An 18,117-nucleotide genomic window follows, 5' to 3' on the forward strand; every position below is an offset into this window, starting at 1 on the left:
AACGATGTTAGTTTTTACTTTTAAGCGTTGAATTATCCTCTAATTGAACCGAATTTATTGATCAAAATCCGAGCTCTACTGAGTTGAGTTCGTTTTTAATGCCTGCATGTAACGTGCAATTACCTAAATAACCTAATTGTGAGGTAATCAAGCTTTTATAGTACTTGCTTATCTCTGTAGGACATTTTCTGTAATCGTTTTTTAATTGATGTTATCACAAAGATCATTTTCTTAATTAAATCGTTGTTGTTGTTGTTTTACAAATACTATTCTAAAATAGTATCGGCTAAAATTACGCTTGTAAACCTCTGACAGCAATTTTGCCCAAGACAAATTTTCGCCGTATAGGCTTTCTAGACAGTTATTCTGCATAGACATAAATGTAACTGTGGTCTTTTTTTTGCCACACAAATGTTTGCTGTGTTATAAATTAAAAAGCCAGTTGAAAGCTTTATTTATGCATTGCAAATGCTCACTTACATTGAAAGCCCAGGTTTGCATTTCTTATTAATGAAAAATGCTTCCTAGTTTTTGTAGTACGTGTACGTAGCATAGTTTACTGTTTTCAACTGGAGTTCTGCGTTCCTTACAAGGCAAACAGATATACAATATACAGTATTTACAGGTACATCATGTAATACAATTTCATCATATGCACATGGTATAGCTAACAAATTAGAAAATGCTAATAAAGCTTGGTCTCTGGTGTTCAACAGACTCTGTTGTCGACAAAGGAACAAGTAATAGGTTTATTCTAACTCTTTTATCTACTTTTGTTGTCGACAATCCTAACAGACAAGACCAAGGTGGGAAACCCCTGATTTAGACTAATACTGAGAAATGACTAAAATATGTTGTGCATTTGTGAGTTTATATGTCCTGCTGCTGTGTTACCCCAGTCCAGGGGTTTCATAAGTAACTGCTAAATCACCAGTTTCTAAAGTAGAACAAATTACTTGATTAATTGATCACAAAGTCTCCCTAATCTTTATAAACGGGTTATTTTAGGTGGGGCTCCCCAGAACAGAAGATGGAGCCTATCTGGTATACATGATCACTTTGTCATTTCTCTCTCCTGTTTCCCTCATGGTGCATTCACTGATTCACTACTGCTGCATGCATCCTCTTCAAACTGCAGATTCTGTGGGCTGAAGCAATGGAATACACATCTTGCCTGGAGGACAAGGACAACACATGCAGTATTGAAAGTACTACAATGCGTGCTACTCACATTATTCATTCTTCTAATAAACTGGTCTATGGACCAAAGATTAATCAAACAATTCTCCCACTGTTTTAACTAGGTTGGTTTGTATAAAGTCTATATACAAGTCAGATCCTTTATATATAAATAGGTGTTGGACTTATTCAAGAAGTCAAGAATTACTGATAATGATGCCTGGAATTTGCAATCTATAGGCTGACCTAAAACCAACTTTATTTTATTTGGACTGAAGGCTGGTTTAGCAGCTGTGACATTATTTGCATTTCCAGGTCTTTTATAGTGGCCACGTTTACTCAAAGTCTCTCTTCTAAACACTGCATGGGGACATGATCTACACACTGTTAAGTGACACTATCATATAATAATGTTGAGCTACACAGTCAAGATAAAGATTACAGATTTTCTACTTAATAATCTGGTCAGATTGAAATGTTCCCAAAAATTGAAAAAACAGCTCCAATAGATTTATTTACCTAAAGATGCAACTCAACATAAATAACAAAAACTTAGCTTACCCTGTGGGACTGAGAAGTACAGTATTTCCAGAGATCCAAAATGTTTTAGATTTCAACAAGCTACTGTATTGAATAATGATTTGGGGCAGTGAATTTGGAACCATGAAAAATTTAATGAAATGCCACCAAATGTGATTAATAACCAGTATTCTTCACGGCATTATACATAACTCCATACAGAATGTATGGAGAACTTAACATGCTTTTTTATCCCCTCCTAGTGACACCAAAAGCAAGTTAATTGATTTCTATTTACTGAATAGAACTAGGTGTCTGTATAGTACATTAAGATGGTTATTGCGCAGAGTGTCAGTCCTTCTAGTCTTGCTGTGCAGAATTATTCCTTGTTTGGGAGAGTTAGTCCCATATGAACTGGTAATTACAGAGTAATAATACATATACATCACTATCACAGAGTTTGGAAAGTTTGGAAAAATGTTCACTCTTTACTTACTGTATCATACACTTTTATGGTACCATTAATAAGGTACTGTACCATTTGTTCTGGGGGAGAGCTGTAAGGACTGGTTTTGCATTTTGTTTCAGGTATTAATTAGGGATTTTAAATATTAAGATATCAGATTAACTTTCAATATAAATTAACCTTTAAGGACTAACATTGTGTGTACACAATACAACTTAACAGGACTCTTGTGATCATGACCCAAATAGGGATTGAGAACTGTTTGGCCTTGTTGGGACACCATAGTTTGTAGTATATGATGGGAAGGGCAGAGTTCAAATTTCACTTCACATTATTTTTTTCAGTGCTTTCATCCTGTGCAGAGTTCAGAAAGAAGCAGAAGGGTCAAATAATATTTTTATCATCCAGATGTCAATATTGTTCAAATAAAACCTTTGCGAAGTGTGGTAGGGTATCTCAGCTGAAAGAACATACCCGTACTTTCTATGAAGTCACCATTTTCACTATAAAACTGTTTAGTAGGTTCTAATGTTTTTAGGAACTTAATTTTTTACATATTGAGAAGATCCCCCAAATTTAAATGACACTTAAAGAAACAGATTTATGATTTTTGTAAGGTAAAAGGGAAAGAACATGTTTATAACCCTCTTTTTTAAAAAACTGAATTTACACCAATACATACTCTTTCTGCACTGTTTCTAATCTCTTCAACTCCCTTGCCTGTGACTTTATTTGGCAATGTATGATGTCAGTCCAATACACTGGGTAATGCATCTTCATCTTTCTCCATGTGCTTGGTCAGGGGGATGAAGGGGATGATCACTCTGTGTGCTGCAGTCAGCAACAGCTGTGGGAATGGACAAGTCTTTAGAAGCAAGAGCCTTAGTCAGGAGACTAAGTGTCACTGAAATGTTGTGATTCACTGCTACCTGCTCCATCTGAAAATGCTCACAGCTGCTCTTTTGAGCAAGCATTTGATTCAGCTGACTCACTTGGTCAGTCAGCTTTCCTATCTGATGTGCCAGCAGTGCCACCTGGTGGCCAAGTGAAATTATTGAAGTATTGCTACCCTGGTCGCCAAGGCTTGGAATCTTAAAGGCTGTCTCGTTGGTTTGAGAGGTATAGAGGAACTCAGGATGTGGCTCTTTCTTAATCTGGACAACATCAGTTCCAACCCCCCCTGCCACTAGCTGCTGCTGCTGCTCCTGTTCGCGTTCAGCATTTGGAGCTTGAGGAAAAGAGCAGGCAACTGATGGGATAGGAGGTCCCACAATCCGAGGGGCTTCTAAGATTCTGATCTCCTCCACAAGGGAAGGCATCCCCTGATGGTGAACTATCACTACTCGTCCTGGCAGGGTTTCATCTGCAGTTTTTGGCTCACCAGTGGGAAGTCTTTTATTTCCTGTAGAGAAAAAGCACATTTACAGATAATAAATACCCCAGTGAATATAAATAATTAAACCTTTTAAGTTTGATGAATGAGAGGGCTGGGTAACACTGCAGTTCTGAGCTGGTGAAGGCAGAAGCTCAAGGCCATACTCCTCAGCTCAAATAATGACAAACATGAGGGTTGTCCAGAGCATTTTTTTATATTTACAAAATTATTATATATATATATTTATATTTCTCACAAGTGGATTTTTCTATATTGGGGCAATGTGCATTGCGATCAATAAAAACAGGTGTTCTAGGGGTGTACACTCGAGGAAATTAGGTAACAAATGCATTAAGATTTATCAGGTTTGACAATTCCAAACCTTTATATCCAACTTTAAAAGACAAGCTAAAAGGAAGTTCAGTTATCACTGGATGAGCGGAATCAGCTGGCATACTATTACATGAGGTTTATGTTTAATAATAGAATAATGTTTATAACGAATGTGCTAATGTGTCAAACTACATTACAAAATGAATGTAGTTCAGTAAAATTGTTCATCTACTGAGGTGATTGACTGAATGGAAGAAACTGATTATTAAGTAGAGCCCTCTTTGTTGAATGGTATGAACCTAAAGGGTCTTGCAGCAGTTCTCCAGACAATTAAACACATTCAAATGCATCTGAGAAATCTGTACATGTCCTATTCTAGTTCATCAAAAGCACTGATAAAAACTCAAAAGAGGGAGAAAACAATTTACATAAATGCCAAGATCTAATTATCCAAGTTGGGTTATTTCATGTCACCAAGGTTACAATATTTGCTCTTGCAAAATGATGCGATGGAAACTACAGTATAGAAACTTTTTTATATGCAAAGCACTGAAAGATGACAGATTTTACACACAAAAACAGCTATCCCTGTTCTGTGGCATTTGGTGTTTTTCAGTGTAAAATGTGGGAGTCATACTGCAAGCAGCATTACCTATGCTTGGGCTTTGAGTTATTCAACCATGTGATCTAATAAGCAGATGCAGTTTGTTTTAATTAAATTTAATTAAAGCTTTCGCTAGCTAGTAAACTTCTAATGAATTTATGTTACAGGATTTTGTTTTTCGTTTTTTACAGAATTTATTTTTCTTTCTAGGTTTTCCCTGTCACTCAGTTATTACTTTTTTAGCCTTTAGAAAAATGGAAATTGTCCTGGTGAGGTGTTAGCATTTGAACAAATGAGTGTATTCTCATCCCAGGCCATTCTCCCTGCTCAGAAAGAATACATTTACCTTTTATTTTATGGGAACCTTCCTGCACAGTTCCTTCTGCTTCAGATTCATTTTCTTCAGTGTCATTCTCTGGATGAGGAGAAAATAAGACTGAAAGTCAGATTAAATGTGTTTTACAAAGGTTAAATGATTAATGAATAATTATTTTTTTATGAAGAATTTATTAAAATACTTTTTAATTACAATTCAATTACTTTTCTCTTACTTCTACAAACTATGGAAGTATTTTTGTATTAAATATTTGATATTTATTGCAATGTACACTAAAAAAAGTTTGCAAATAAGAAAAAAAGTGAACTTGTTTTGGAATGACATTTTGAACACATCAAGGGAGTTTGACATAAGCTGAACCAGTTACCTAGAATTCCTATCCACTCCCAAAACAGATTTCCTTCAATTTTGGAAAATGAAATTCAGGTTTCACCTGAGCTTTACATAATCTCCTTAGTCAACTATAAATCGAAAACACATTTGATCTCTCCAGTTGAACATTTAAAGCACTTTTTAAAGCAAACATTTAGATTACTGTGAAATTTAACCTTTTATTTTCCATTGCATTAATGCTGCTGACGTAAAATTAAAGGTAACTTGTGCGTTTTGTAAGTTTTATGTACATTCAACATACATTACACCAAGTGGGCAGCATGGTAGCACAGTGGCTAGTACTGCTGCCTCACTGTGCCAGAACCCTGGGATCAATTCCTGGGGTGCTATCTGTATGGAGTTTGTATGTTCTCCTTGCATTTGGGTGGGTTTCCTCCCATAGTCTGGAGACATGCTGGTAGGTTAATTGGTTTCTGTAAAATTGACCCTGGTGTGAGTGTGTGTGTACTTGCCTGTGTATGCTCTTCGGTGGAATGACGTCCTATCCAGGGTATGATAGATAGGTTGAGAATACCCTGGATATCCAATCTTGTGCCCAATAAGGATAGGCTCTGGACCAACATGATCCTGAATTGGATGAGCAGTTATTGAAAGTGAAGTGATGATGATTATACCAAGTGCCTGGACCTATGAATCACTGTTTTGTAAACAGACTTGTAGAGAAGGTCCTGAAAAGAGACTTCACTGATGGCTTTTCCCCGAAGCACTGACCTTCTCAAATTCTAATCTCTGGAGAATAAAGGTCAGTTTTAGCAATTTGTGCTCTGCCTTACATCAACATTGATTTTACAAAGGCTGATCTGGGACTATGACGTTAATACCAGGCCTTTCCCAACTTTTTTCTGGGTTTCCACAAGACTGAGCCCAGAATGTGGACAGAAGGGAAGAAGAGGAGGTCAGAAAGAGCAAGGTTCAGTTTGAGATAATGGGGAGTGCATACAGGAGAAGCTGGCTCAGAGACAGGCATTAATACAAGAGGAGACAAAATTATCAAAAGATGCAACAGAAAAACATCAGCGCACCATCTGCATAGGCTAGGGAGGAAAAGCCATGGCAGGAGATCAGAGGTCCTAAAGAGTGCATGTAAAGACAGAACAGCTTGGGATCCAGCACAGTGCCTTAGGGGACACCGGTGGAGAGCGAGTGAGGTGCACAGAGCAAGGCACTCCAGAAGACGCACAATCAAAGCAGGTGTCAGCAGTGCCAGAGATTCACAAGTCAGCGAGTCCTGACACAAGGACAGTGTGTCTGGAGCAGCAGAGTGGTCAAGGAGGATTACAGCAGATGAAAGTGAAGCAGCATAAGCTGATTGAAGTGCATCAGTAACTGAGAAAAGAGCATCTTTGCCTGTCGGGCTGCCCGCTATAGAGAGAAAGGGGAGAAGAGAGATGGGTTATCTAGCTCTGAAGAGAGTTTTTTAAAGGAGATATTATGAAGGCTGCTTTAAGGAATAGGGGAAACAGCCTGAGGGGACAGAGGCTTTAAGGAATGAGAAGACAGTAGAAGAAGATATAAAAACATGCCTTTATCTCATCACGAAACAACCACCGCTACACATTATCTACTACGGTATTTTCTAAGATATTACACAGACTTCAGAATGTCTAGAATTCTGGAATTTGAATGATACCTAAACTTAATCTCCATAATCTCAATTACTTTATTTGATATATCAAATACGATTTCCTTGATTAACTGTGATATCTACTACAATTTACCTAGTTTCAATTATTTTTTATGATAAAGTGTGGTCAACAATTTGTCAAATTTGTTTAATCATCTGAAACCGATGCAGGTTTGACTACAGTTAATTTTTTGCTAAACCCAGTGCTAAAGCATTACCCGTAAATGGCATTTAGCACCACTTCGGACTCTGTACTACTGTCTGCACTCTGTGTTTACGAAATTAGCACAAAACAAACGAGGTAGTTTAAACAATAAAAAAATAATACAATGTAGCGTAGGTTAGAAGGAAACCAATGCAACTATCATGTGAACTTAAAATAACTTTGAGAAGGAATTTGTATCACGTATACAATAACTAACAACCTTGCGTATTTACAATGTATAGGATATTATTAAATTATTTATAAATATGCGAAAAGATACATTGTTTATACTGCAATTTGCTGTAAGGTACAATTGCAATATACTGTATCCAATAAGCGCGGGCAACCCACGTTTTAGCGTCCAGGAGCTTGAATTTCGGATCGTAAACAAAACCCCTATTTTACGGTGGGATCTATATATTTATGCGTCCAGGTACCTAAAATGTAATGCTAGGTACCTGGACGCATAGGTAACATGCAAAGCTTTAGCAGCAAAAGATTTTTTGGGGGGGGGATGTTTTCGACTTGTTTCGATTTCCTGTTGAGTTTAAACTGGTTTCCTTTTCCACTTACCCCATTCAATATCGAAATGTGGAGCGCCGTCTGAAAAATCTAGATCTCCCGAAGAAACTTGTTTATCTCTGTGTATCCCTCTTTCAATAAATGCGTTCCTTTTCCTATTGTCGTCTCTGGTTTTGTGCAGCTCTTTTAAAATCCCATCAGAACCCGCGTTGCGTCCTTTTAAACGCAGCCGTTTCACCAGCAGCCTTCTCAAATCATCCCATTTGTGCTTGACCTGCTTGCAGCTCCTCTTGGTTTGGGAGATTGAGTTGACCTTCTGTGTTGTTTTGATCCAGAAAGAAGATCGTTGTCTCCTGGATGTACAGGCTGTAGCTTCTCCAAACAGTTTACTGTAATTGTTTATTATCTCTGTGATCAATACTTCAAGTTCGGTGCTGGAAAAGTTAGGTGTTCTTTTTTTAGCATTGAGATCCATCTTATCACTTATTTTGCACTTTTAAAAACTAAACACGAGCAATTGAATCACTACTACTGGCTTCACCGTGTATATAACTGATGCACTGAAAAAATAGAAATCCTTGAACATTTAAAATTCAAAACACCACTAAAACTTAAACTAATTTCGATAGATTCTCCCCTAAAAAAACTAGACTTAAAGCCGTACTTTTCCTTTTCTTAAGCACCGCCCCACCACGTATCTCCGCAACAAAGAACGGAAAACCCGTAGTCTGTGAATGCATGCGTCTGCATATTCAGTAACAAACGTAAAAGGTTGCAGTCGAGTAATATTTTACCGTGTTTTCATATTTAGATAGAGGACTTCGGTGAAAGAATGAACCACACGCCAGCTTAACTAAGAAAATGATTTCAAGTATACTCGTCCAGAAAATAATCTTATATACAGTAGTTACACAAAACGCGAATTTAATATTACAAGTGTTACATGTTTTTCTTGGATTTCACATTCAGAACTCCAAATAGGTCTACCCAACTGCATAAAAAAAGCAATGACCCTTTATTTAAATGATTTTATTTGACGATATTAAGTAGCTGCTCTGAATTAATTTGTGAGTAAAAATACTACACGACACGGATACGGGTGCCAGTAGCCTTCCATGTATAAACACTACTACGTATATTATGTTATTCTGGTATTCATAATAATCCTCTATATTGGAAGTCCGAAATGAAATTCAGGCTTCTGTCAAAATAAAGCAAAATAGGTAAAAGCGACTAGTAATATCCTGATTTATCTTTGATCTTGTTCCCCTTTCATACGTGCCTTAAATTTCTATATGTAGCATTCTTAATTTTCGGAGAGATGTTTAAATAATTAAATTCCCCACTGTAAAATAATTATGAGTGTATTGTATTTCACAGCTGTAACCCGAATTACCGGACAAAACTGATCTAATGTATACAGTTTGCGACTTTTTCTTCGTATGGTTACTATCAAGGTCATGCCATTTTTAACTATCGTCCCATTTTTCCAGTTGAAGGAGCTACACTTTTTAATTTCTTCCAGGTAAATCTTTAGTGTTGTTAAACGTTTGTACTACTTTCCATTTTAATAGCTCAACGGGTATACCATGGGAATTATATTGAAATAGGCTTCAGTTTTAACATGAATACAAGTACGGTCGATAAATTCCGTCATCACACTGGAGCATCGAATCCATTTCGAATTATTATTCGGATTATCGAGTCAATTTCCGGAACAAAAACACCTAGAAAACTGCGAACGTCTTTAACAGCTGCTTGCGACGGAAGTTTAAGATTGCTGCTTCAAATCCAGAAAGCACTTTGCAGGAGGGAATTGTGATTGGTGTTTTATTTCAGCATGTTGCCAAGACCTGTTCGGTTTGGCCTGCTTTTGGTAATTTAGAAAGAAAACATGGTTTTTGCTACTTAGGAAGAGTGTAAGCATTGTAGTTCAAATATTATTTTACAGTCTAACCTCCTGCGTGCTTTTTAAATAGAAATATCTCACAGGCAGCGTGGTGTTATTATTAAAGATTATCACCCAGTTTTGGAAGTAATCCCAATGTGATATGTTATAGAACACATAAGGCAATATAGTATTTTCTTTGTTGACAATACAGAAGAAAAATTTCAACCTTGAAAAGTCACTGAGCACGTGTTTTACCATAAGCTTTCATTCAACCTTGAGTGTGTAGTGGAATTATATCGATTTACGGGTCATGTGAATGAGGAGTGTATGACCGTTTCCTTGCTTTATTGTAGTGCAACGCAGTACTGCTCTGTGTCGGGTCACCCTACAGTATAGTGCTACAGTATACTACTATACACTAAACCATTCCTATTAACCTGTAACTGTCACACATGGAAGATGTACAAATATTAAGTCAGATGGATACCTCTCTCGTGATTATTGTTTGACGCCAGGTTGCCAAGTATTACGTTTGGCAAATCAGCTAAACCCTTTTCACACAAATGTTTCCTTGACAGATGTACACTTGTCAGGGCTTAAAACAGTGAAGTTGCAGGGTATTTTCACATTTTCCTATTAGTCTTAAGCCATGTTTTTACTTAACTTTTATAGGGTTTCTCATAGTACATGTCCTGCATTTGGATATGTTTACGCCATTATCAGTCATTAATAAAGTCATTTTACATCATGGGAGTGTCATCTCTCTGAAACTCATAAAACTTCCCTGTTTTAATTACGTTTTGCCATCATGCAGGGTCTGGTTTAGCTTTTTCAAACAATCAGGACAAGTTTGACTTGATTCTACTATCAAAAATGATACTGCTAAAGCCTCCTGCAGTAATTAAATCAGAAACTTGGTCTTCTGTAAATTTAGCACATCTTTCTGCAGCCGTCGGCAGTGATGTGTAAATACTTTAAAAGGTTTTGATTATAAGTAGCAGTTGTCCGGCCTCTGGAGAGCCTGGGCTTTGCTTAACGACTTGCCCATGTATGGAGTATTTTGCCTGGGCTGGGGGTCTCACACGGATCAGGATGATCCCCACTGGGACTCGAACCATGCCAGCCATCTTCTCAGACCGTCTCCCCGTTAGAGACAGCTGTCATATAAAAGCCCTTTGCTTCCAGAACAGCCAGGCACATTCTTGGGCAAGGCAGCATCAGTACCAGGCAAACATGGTGAGTTTTATCACAAGAGGATTGTCAACAGATTTTCCAAAATCAGAAGGATTTTAATCCTTGAGTTTGTTTTTAATGCTTTTATTCGAAAGAGGGAAAAGAAGATGAACATGGTATAGATTTAATTTGACTAGTGGTTCTGCATTACTGCAGTTAACCGCTAACATGAGATTATCAGGAGCAAGCAGGATTCAGCTAAAATATTTTTTTATCATGTTTTATACTGTGCCTGACAATACTTAAGGAGTTGTATACAGTATGTGAATACAAAACTCTTCTGCGGTTTTAAGCATAATTTGAACAGTAACTGCAAATGGAATCCAGTGTACTGGATAAGGGAGAGCATAAGACAAATTGTTAAACTGAATATCATTGTGTGTCTTTGAAAATGGGAAGATGATTAACCAGTATTTCTTATTCTGAAGACCTTCTGAGGCTTTCTGGTTGTGACTCATATTCGAAATTCTTCACAAAGAAAATGACAAAATACAACTTGTTTACAAAATGTGAAATGCAAGTTGAATTTTTATATAAGCTGTATTTCTTTATTAAAGACCTTATGTAGAAAGGAAGAGGGTAACAATTCAACATTCATTCTATGTAAAAAAATTCAAAATACATTTTTGGGAAATCAAATTTGTGAAAAGGAGATACAGTACAGTAAAAAGTAAGTTTATCAAAAACTTTTTCTATTGAAGATATACCTTTTAACGTAGCTTAAAAACAAAAAAAAATATCAAAATCATTAGAAGCTTAGCAGTGTTAGGACAAAAAATACTGTTAATATTTCTGTCTGTAATTATTTCATTTAATACTCTTCTCCTCATATACTCATCTGTTCATGATACATACCAATCATTTTAGATAAATAGCAATGCTGAGGGCTGTCAGCCATAGCTTCCTTACCTACTGTATGGCTCCTTAAAAGATTCTCTATAGTATGTCTTACATCCGTTTAGACACAGCTGACAGACCATGAAATCAAAATAAAGGGACAATCTACACTAATTATTTAATTACTCAATAAATTGTACCTCTGGGATATTTTTACCCTGTGTTTCAGCATGTGGCATTTTGACTGAGGGATTATTAATGATATCCGAGACTGGGGCATTATATTTGTAATCACACCGCAGCATGGTGTGTAACACTGTAAAAGCTGAAAGGTGCGATTAGAAATTTCTCTAAGCACTGATGCACTGGTAAGTTAAGACTTAGGAATCTGTTATCTGATACACAATATAATAATAGAAAATATCAATAGCCCCTTTGGGGCTAGGAGATTATTTACTCCTCCAATAGTTCCTCCATTGAGGATGAGGTAGTATACTGTAAGAACACATTCAGTGTGCAGGATTTGTTTTGCTTGAATATGCAACTTTCATTATTAGTTTCTTGCTCTCACAGGCTAGCAGGAAGACCAAGAAGAAGGAAGGAGGTGCCAAACGTGCCCAGAGGGCATCCTCCAATGTCTTCTCCATGTTTGAGCAGACACAGATACAGGAGTTCAAGGAGGTAAGCACATGGAAAGCAAGGCCCACCTTAGTATTATGTGATATTATGTCATAGTAACTTCATATCGATCTGTAACAGATATGATGACTTCAATGACCCATTTCAGTTTTACCCCTTTTGGAAGACTGAACTATCAAGTGACAATATTGATTGTTTGTTTTGTTTTATACTGATAGGCTTTCACATTGATTGACCAGAACAGAGATGGGTTCATTGATAAGGAAGACCTGAAGGATACATATGCCTCTCTAGGTTTGTAATTTACAGAAATACTACATGAGATTCAAATGCTGCAGTACATTCTGAAGCACAGTACTTCAAATTGGGTAAACCCTTTATTATCTTCCTTTAAATTTTCAATACTTTGTGCAATCATAACAAAATCCCAATTCAATTATACTTGACAATGAAGCCTTTTTCTTTTATGCTGTATTAGACTTTTTGAGTATCAGCTAGTAAGTTAGATTCAGGGTTATAAATAAATTCCATATTTCCGCCTTATTATCATGAAAAGAAATCAGGGTTTCTACCTTCATGCGCAGTATTGTTTAAGTCTTTATCATGGTCCGAGGAATAAAAGATCACCTTTTATGAAGAGGTTTTATTTGGGTGACACAAAACACTACACAAAATAGAAAAGCCAACATAAAACTAGAATGACACTGTTATGCTTCACTGTGAAATTGTTTGTAACCTTTTGTAAAACTGCTCCCACACATTTAGTTTCCCTGTTCCTACAATCATCAAAAGAAATGTTCTCTTTAGACCACATAACACCATGAATGTATGAGACTACATTGATTTTCTTTGTAGCTGTAATCCTAAAAATCACTTCAATTCACAATGCTTATGTTCCATAATTATGTTCCATAGTGCACATTTTATGGCTATGGTTCAATATTTCTGGAAATAAAAACCTATCTGCCATGAACTGTATATATTGGATAAATTTCAATACCAAAAACAAAATCTATATTTTGCATGCCTCCTAAACATGAGAGAGAGAACATGTTTCCACTTTGTTGGGAGGTCTCGAGCTTCTGGCGATGAGATAATATGCTTTTTTCTCAAGCATAAGCTTCTGAACCCCATCAAGACTTGCCTACTCTTTTAGCGTACCTCTGTACAGTATATACGTAGTGTCACAAAAGTCCGACAGGACCAACCGTGGAATGGCAGGAGAGCGATAAAGACCCTATGCGTAGCCGCGAGACGGGGGTTAGCCCGGGCTCAGCTGTTCAGGAGAAGCCGTATAGAAACCTATGCCCTCAGGCCAAGAACAGGAGTGACCTGGTGCTAGGCGGGTCTCAAGGCAACTGAACAACAATGCTGAATGAGTAGCAGAGCAGAAGCAGGAAATAAATAGGCTACACAACAAGACACACCAGAAAGACATGAATAATCACAGGGAACTAGGAACACAAGGAATGTAGAGTGCCTTCTAGGTGTAATGAGCGTGACACATAGCATACTGTATGCACAGATACAGTATACTGGATCTACCCTCTTCAACTCCTGAAATAGTAAAGGTAAAGTTCATGCCAGAGAGCCTCGCTGGGCCAGAGCTCATCCTGGTTTCTGTTGTGTCAAGCAGACTAGAGGGTATGTAACACCAGTCCATCACAGGGATGACCTCCAAACAATGATGATCCCCATATATACCGCTGGGTGGACTGGAGCAACTGGGGTAAAATACCTTTCTCAAGCTATAATAGCAGCGTGTGAACTACCCATCATGAGTCATGAGTCCATAGGCTCACCTACCACACTATGCCCTTCAGTTCCTGAAAAAACAACAACAAAATAAATCAATAAAGGTTCTTTTAATTAATAATTATTTATTTATAATAAATAATTAAATACAGCTTTAAGAAATTTAGACTGAAAGGATAAGTAGTTCATATTGTTGCTTTGCAACAGGCTTTGTTTTGCTTTTTTCTTTGATCTAGTGGTGTTAATAGGCTGCCTGTCTGTGTCACAGGTAAAATGAACGTGAAAGACGATGAACTGGAAGCGATGCTGAAGGAAGCAACTGGGCCGATAAACTTCACAATGTTCCTAAATCTCTTTGGAGAGAAGCTACATGGTAAGAGACGTCCGTTAAATCCTCTGTTGAGGTGCTCTATGTTGTTTGATAATTGTAGTTTTGAAATTTAGATGTCACTTTTCCTTTTATACAATTCTTTTATCATTCTCTGGCAAGTTATTAAATACGCACAAGTATAAATTACCCCTTTCATGGGATGCACCAGAATGCTGTGTGGTAATATTATTGTGTATTCAAATAGATAACTGCTCTTGATGTAAAAGGAATTTCTCATTGTTTAGGTCCTCTTCATTGAAATGTTATACAAATCTGCAGATTTGTAAATCTGCAATCTACAAATCTGCAGACAATACAATATAGCATATATGCTTTATATATTTTGTCTTGTGTCATAGCTTTTAATACAAGACAGTTTGGGTATGGGATCATACTGCAACACTGTTCCTGATTTTAATAAATCATAGTACAGCAGGACTAAAAATGTGACACTTTTGTTGTGATATACTGAGAACTTCAGGCTCCCGATATGAAAAGTATAGCCATTCCCATGAATCTGTGCTTTACACAAATTATGTAAAATGTTTCTGCTTGCTGGAATAAAAATGTTAACAGAAAAATCTGAATATTTTACATTTCTTGTGTTGGTCTGCCTTCAGTGTTTTGTAGATCTTAGCACCTTACTGATATCAAGAAAGGAATATTCAGTCGGGAATATTGCAGATGCCTACATGGTGGAATGAACTTCAGTAATGTGGAACACCACCAAAGTTGTCAATATAAAGAATGTTTCCAAATTCTGGTCAAAACTTTTTTCTAACCTTACAGCACTGACACTACTGCCAATTTTGCTGTTCTTCAAAACACTAGCAAGAGCCATGATTAGCGCAAGTCAGTATTATAATTAGATCTGCTCTTTAAAAGTAGTACTGTATTTTGTGCCATTTCATAGTTGCAATACTGTACATCACCCATTGCTCAGTTAAAATTTTCATGTGTGTATTTAACTTAAGTTACCTACAGAAAAGTGCTGAATTGAGATGCATACTGGTTGTCAGTGTAACTGCACATATTTCTACTGTTAACTTTTCAAACTACATTTGAGCTGATATGCGTACAAGGCAGAGGTGTCAGACTCATTCCTGGGTTTTATTACTTCCAGTATTGTAGGTGGTTTAATTATTTAATTTAGAGCATTATTGTTAATACATCTAACCATGATTGATGTTGTGTTATAGGCAAGTTTACTTGAACAGAAATGCATTTTAGCAGATATCAACTGTAAAAGACCTTAAGAAAAATCCTTTAAATGACTATGAAAATAAAATTACTTAATTAACAACTAAGGTTGGACAATAAACCAGAAGACAAGATGTTTTCTAATTTTTACATCACCATGAGTGGAATAAGTACAAAAGTCTCAATAAATTCATGTGGGTTCATGGAAACATGGTGATAAAACAGTCAACATTTTATTTTTTCATGAAAGACTCATTATTGAATAAGGAAGTACAGTATAGCACCACTGTATTAGATTCTATAATTATATTATGAAAGTGATGCTCATTCCATTAGGAAGTATGGTATCTAAAACACCTTCATAAAATATTCGAATTCACCTGCAATGGACTTAAGATGCATTTTTCAAAATTCCACTTCAGCAGAAACCACCTTAAATTAGAAGCATAGAGTTCTTGTAGTCTTTTAGTTTGTATATAGTACTCTTACCAAGGAATTGTACTAATAGTGAATAACTCTACAGTGGTTATCCAGCTGTTTGTTATTAGCCTTATGATACTAGAGTCTGGAATATTTGTTGAATATACATAAATCCAAAATTTTTAACAAAATAAAAAACGTTTGCCTGGTATTAAAAAACATGTTTTTTTTTTTAATACAGGTACGGACCCTGAGGAAACCATTCTAAATGCATTCAAGATGTTTGATCCTGATGCTAAGGGACACGTACACAAAGACGAGTATGTCTGTCTATATCATCATAGACATAGATGCTCAGTCAGTCATAAAAGAATACTCAATACTACAGTAGAATCTGGAGAACCAAAAGTGATGTGCACACAAACCTTATACTCCATATAATTCTCTTATAGAGAAAATAGGGAAATACAAAATGGGAAGCCATGAAAACATTAAGACATAATACAGTACAGTACAGTATGTGCAGCATAGTACAAAGCGCAATAGAGAGAAGGCACAAACATGGGCTAGTTGCTTGGCCATGTGTGTGACCTGCAGCCTGATGCAGATATTTTCTCCATGGATATTGAAGCACAATTCAAACACAAACAAATCCCACTGTATTTTGGCATTTTAATTCACCAAAACTATTCCCTTAGGACAGAAAAATATGTTGAAGCCATTTGCTGGCGTCTGGTTACTGTAGAAATGTTTCAGATACAAAAGTTATTTTGTTGTTATAATGTGAGCTATTAGTTAAATTTTACATTCTGCACACTCTCCTGATTTAAATTGTTCAATTTTTATGAGATTTTCCACAATGTGACAGTATTATTTTCCATTTTTCCTGGCAGATTACAGCGTGTTCTTATGACACAGGCAGACAAGTTTACGGCAGAAGAGGTATGTGGACTCTCTGTTTATAAGAATATTACCTGCTCTTTCAAGGTTGTGAGGCAAAAATTGCATTTTGTTTATTTTTACATTTTTCAATGAACGTCATCCATTTTTATCATAAACTCCTTTACATATAATTTTAGATAATATGCACAGCCCAGATTTCAATAATGGAATTTTTCATTTAAGTGACCTGGTAGAATAAAACTCTGTGACCTGCACATAACAGCCAGCTTTGAAGTGAAATGACCCTGAATTGTGCATAAATATCTGAGGTACTCATTTATTTCTACCAGGGCACCATATGATTGTGAACATTTGTCCATTTTCCTTCTGTGTTAATGCCATTGATATCTTCTGGTTGAATCCAGGTAAATCAGATGTTCCAGTCTTCTCCCATTGACCAAGCGGGGAACCTTGACTACAAGTCTCTGTGCTACATCATCACACATGGAGAGGAGAAGGAAGAATGATGAGGCAACACAGGGCCGCCTGTCATGTCTGAAAACCACACTGTACAAAATGTGAATAAACCACTGGATCATCCACTTTGCTGTGATTCTTGTTCAATCAGACACCAACAACCAAATGAGGCTGCCACACCTTGGTATCCTGATTCCCTAATATTTTCTTAGGATTGGCATATTTTGAAATCAAGTCAATTTACCAAGCCACATTAACACTTTTTTTTAGTACAGCTTTTTTTGGGAAAAACTGAAGTTAATTCCATTACACTTCTGAAACAAATGCCCAGATCAATATCTTAAGGATATGTTTTTCACACAGGAGATGGTAATTTAAGGGTAGCTATGTTGAGGAGTGCATAGGACTCTGGAATTATACTGCAATTGGAAATTTGTGGGTCAAAATCTTGGATGAGGCACAGCTGTTGTGATGCTTTTCACTTAGATTGCTGTTCTCTAAATGGGTACAAACATAGGTCACTTTGGATAAAAGTGTCAGACGCACACATTAATTGTAATCTGTTCACAGATGCAAAGTGCAAAGATATGAAACAATGAGAAATTAGATGAAGGGAAAATCACAACATAGTCCCCTCTGTTTTAGAGGGAAATATGTTTAAGATGATAGTTTTGCATTTGAGAGTTTCTATATAGGGGATCACTCTCTTGTCTGACGTCTGATGTCACAAACTTCCAGAGGAAGAGAAAGCCTGTGGCTGTTGGCTGACTTTGATGACAAGTCACAGAATCCCCTCATTACTCATTTACACTGCAATTCTTACAAATGTACAACAAAAGGTAGTAAAGTTCTTTCA

General features: G+C 36.6%; 2 protein-coding genes across 2 annotated transcripts; one reads left to right on the plus strand and one right to left on the minus strand.

The window, feature by feature from the left end:
• Positions 1-537: 537 nt before the first annotated feature.
• LOC148838022 (uncharacterized) lies at positions 538-8,250 on the minus strand. Its single transcript, XM_088910886.1, has 3 exons — positions 7,609-8,250; positions 4,823-4,891; positions 538-3,566 (listed from the first exon to the last, which is right to left on the minus strand). Exons 1-3 carry the CDS (start codon positions 8,030-8,032, stop codon positions 2,941-2,943), a joined length of 1,119 nt encoding a protein of 372 aa, XP_088767012.1. The 5' UTR covers positions 8,033-8,250; the 3' UTR covers positions 538-2,940.
• A 2,369-nt stretch (positions 8,251-10,619) lies between these two features.
• LOC148838023 (myosin light chain 5-like) lies at positions 10,620-17,384 on the plus strand. The gene is made up of 7 exons (XM_088910715.1): positions 10,620-10,684; positions 12,092-12,199; positions 12,376-12,451; positions 14,181-14,285; positions 16,144-16,222; positions 16,796-16,844; positions 17,210-17,384. The coding sequence occupies exons 1-7, from the start codon at positions 10,682-10,684 to the stop codon at positions 17,309-17,311; spliced, it is 522 nt and encodes a 173-aa protein (XP_088766841.1). The 5' UTR covers positions 10,620-10,681; the 3' UTR covers positions 17,312-17,384.
• Positions 17,385-18,117: the final 733 nt, after the last annotated feature.

This window comes from Atractosteus spatula, chromosome 3 (genome assembly GCF_055471065.1).
Source record: "Atractosteus spatula isolate fAtrSpa1 chromosome 3, fAtrSpa1.hap1, whole genome shotgun sequence".
Taxonomy (NCBI): Eukaryota; Metazoa; Chordata; class Actinopteri; order Semionotiformes; family Lepisosteidae; genus Atractosteus; species Atractosteus spatula.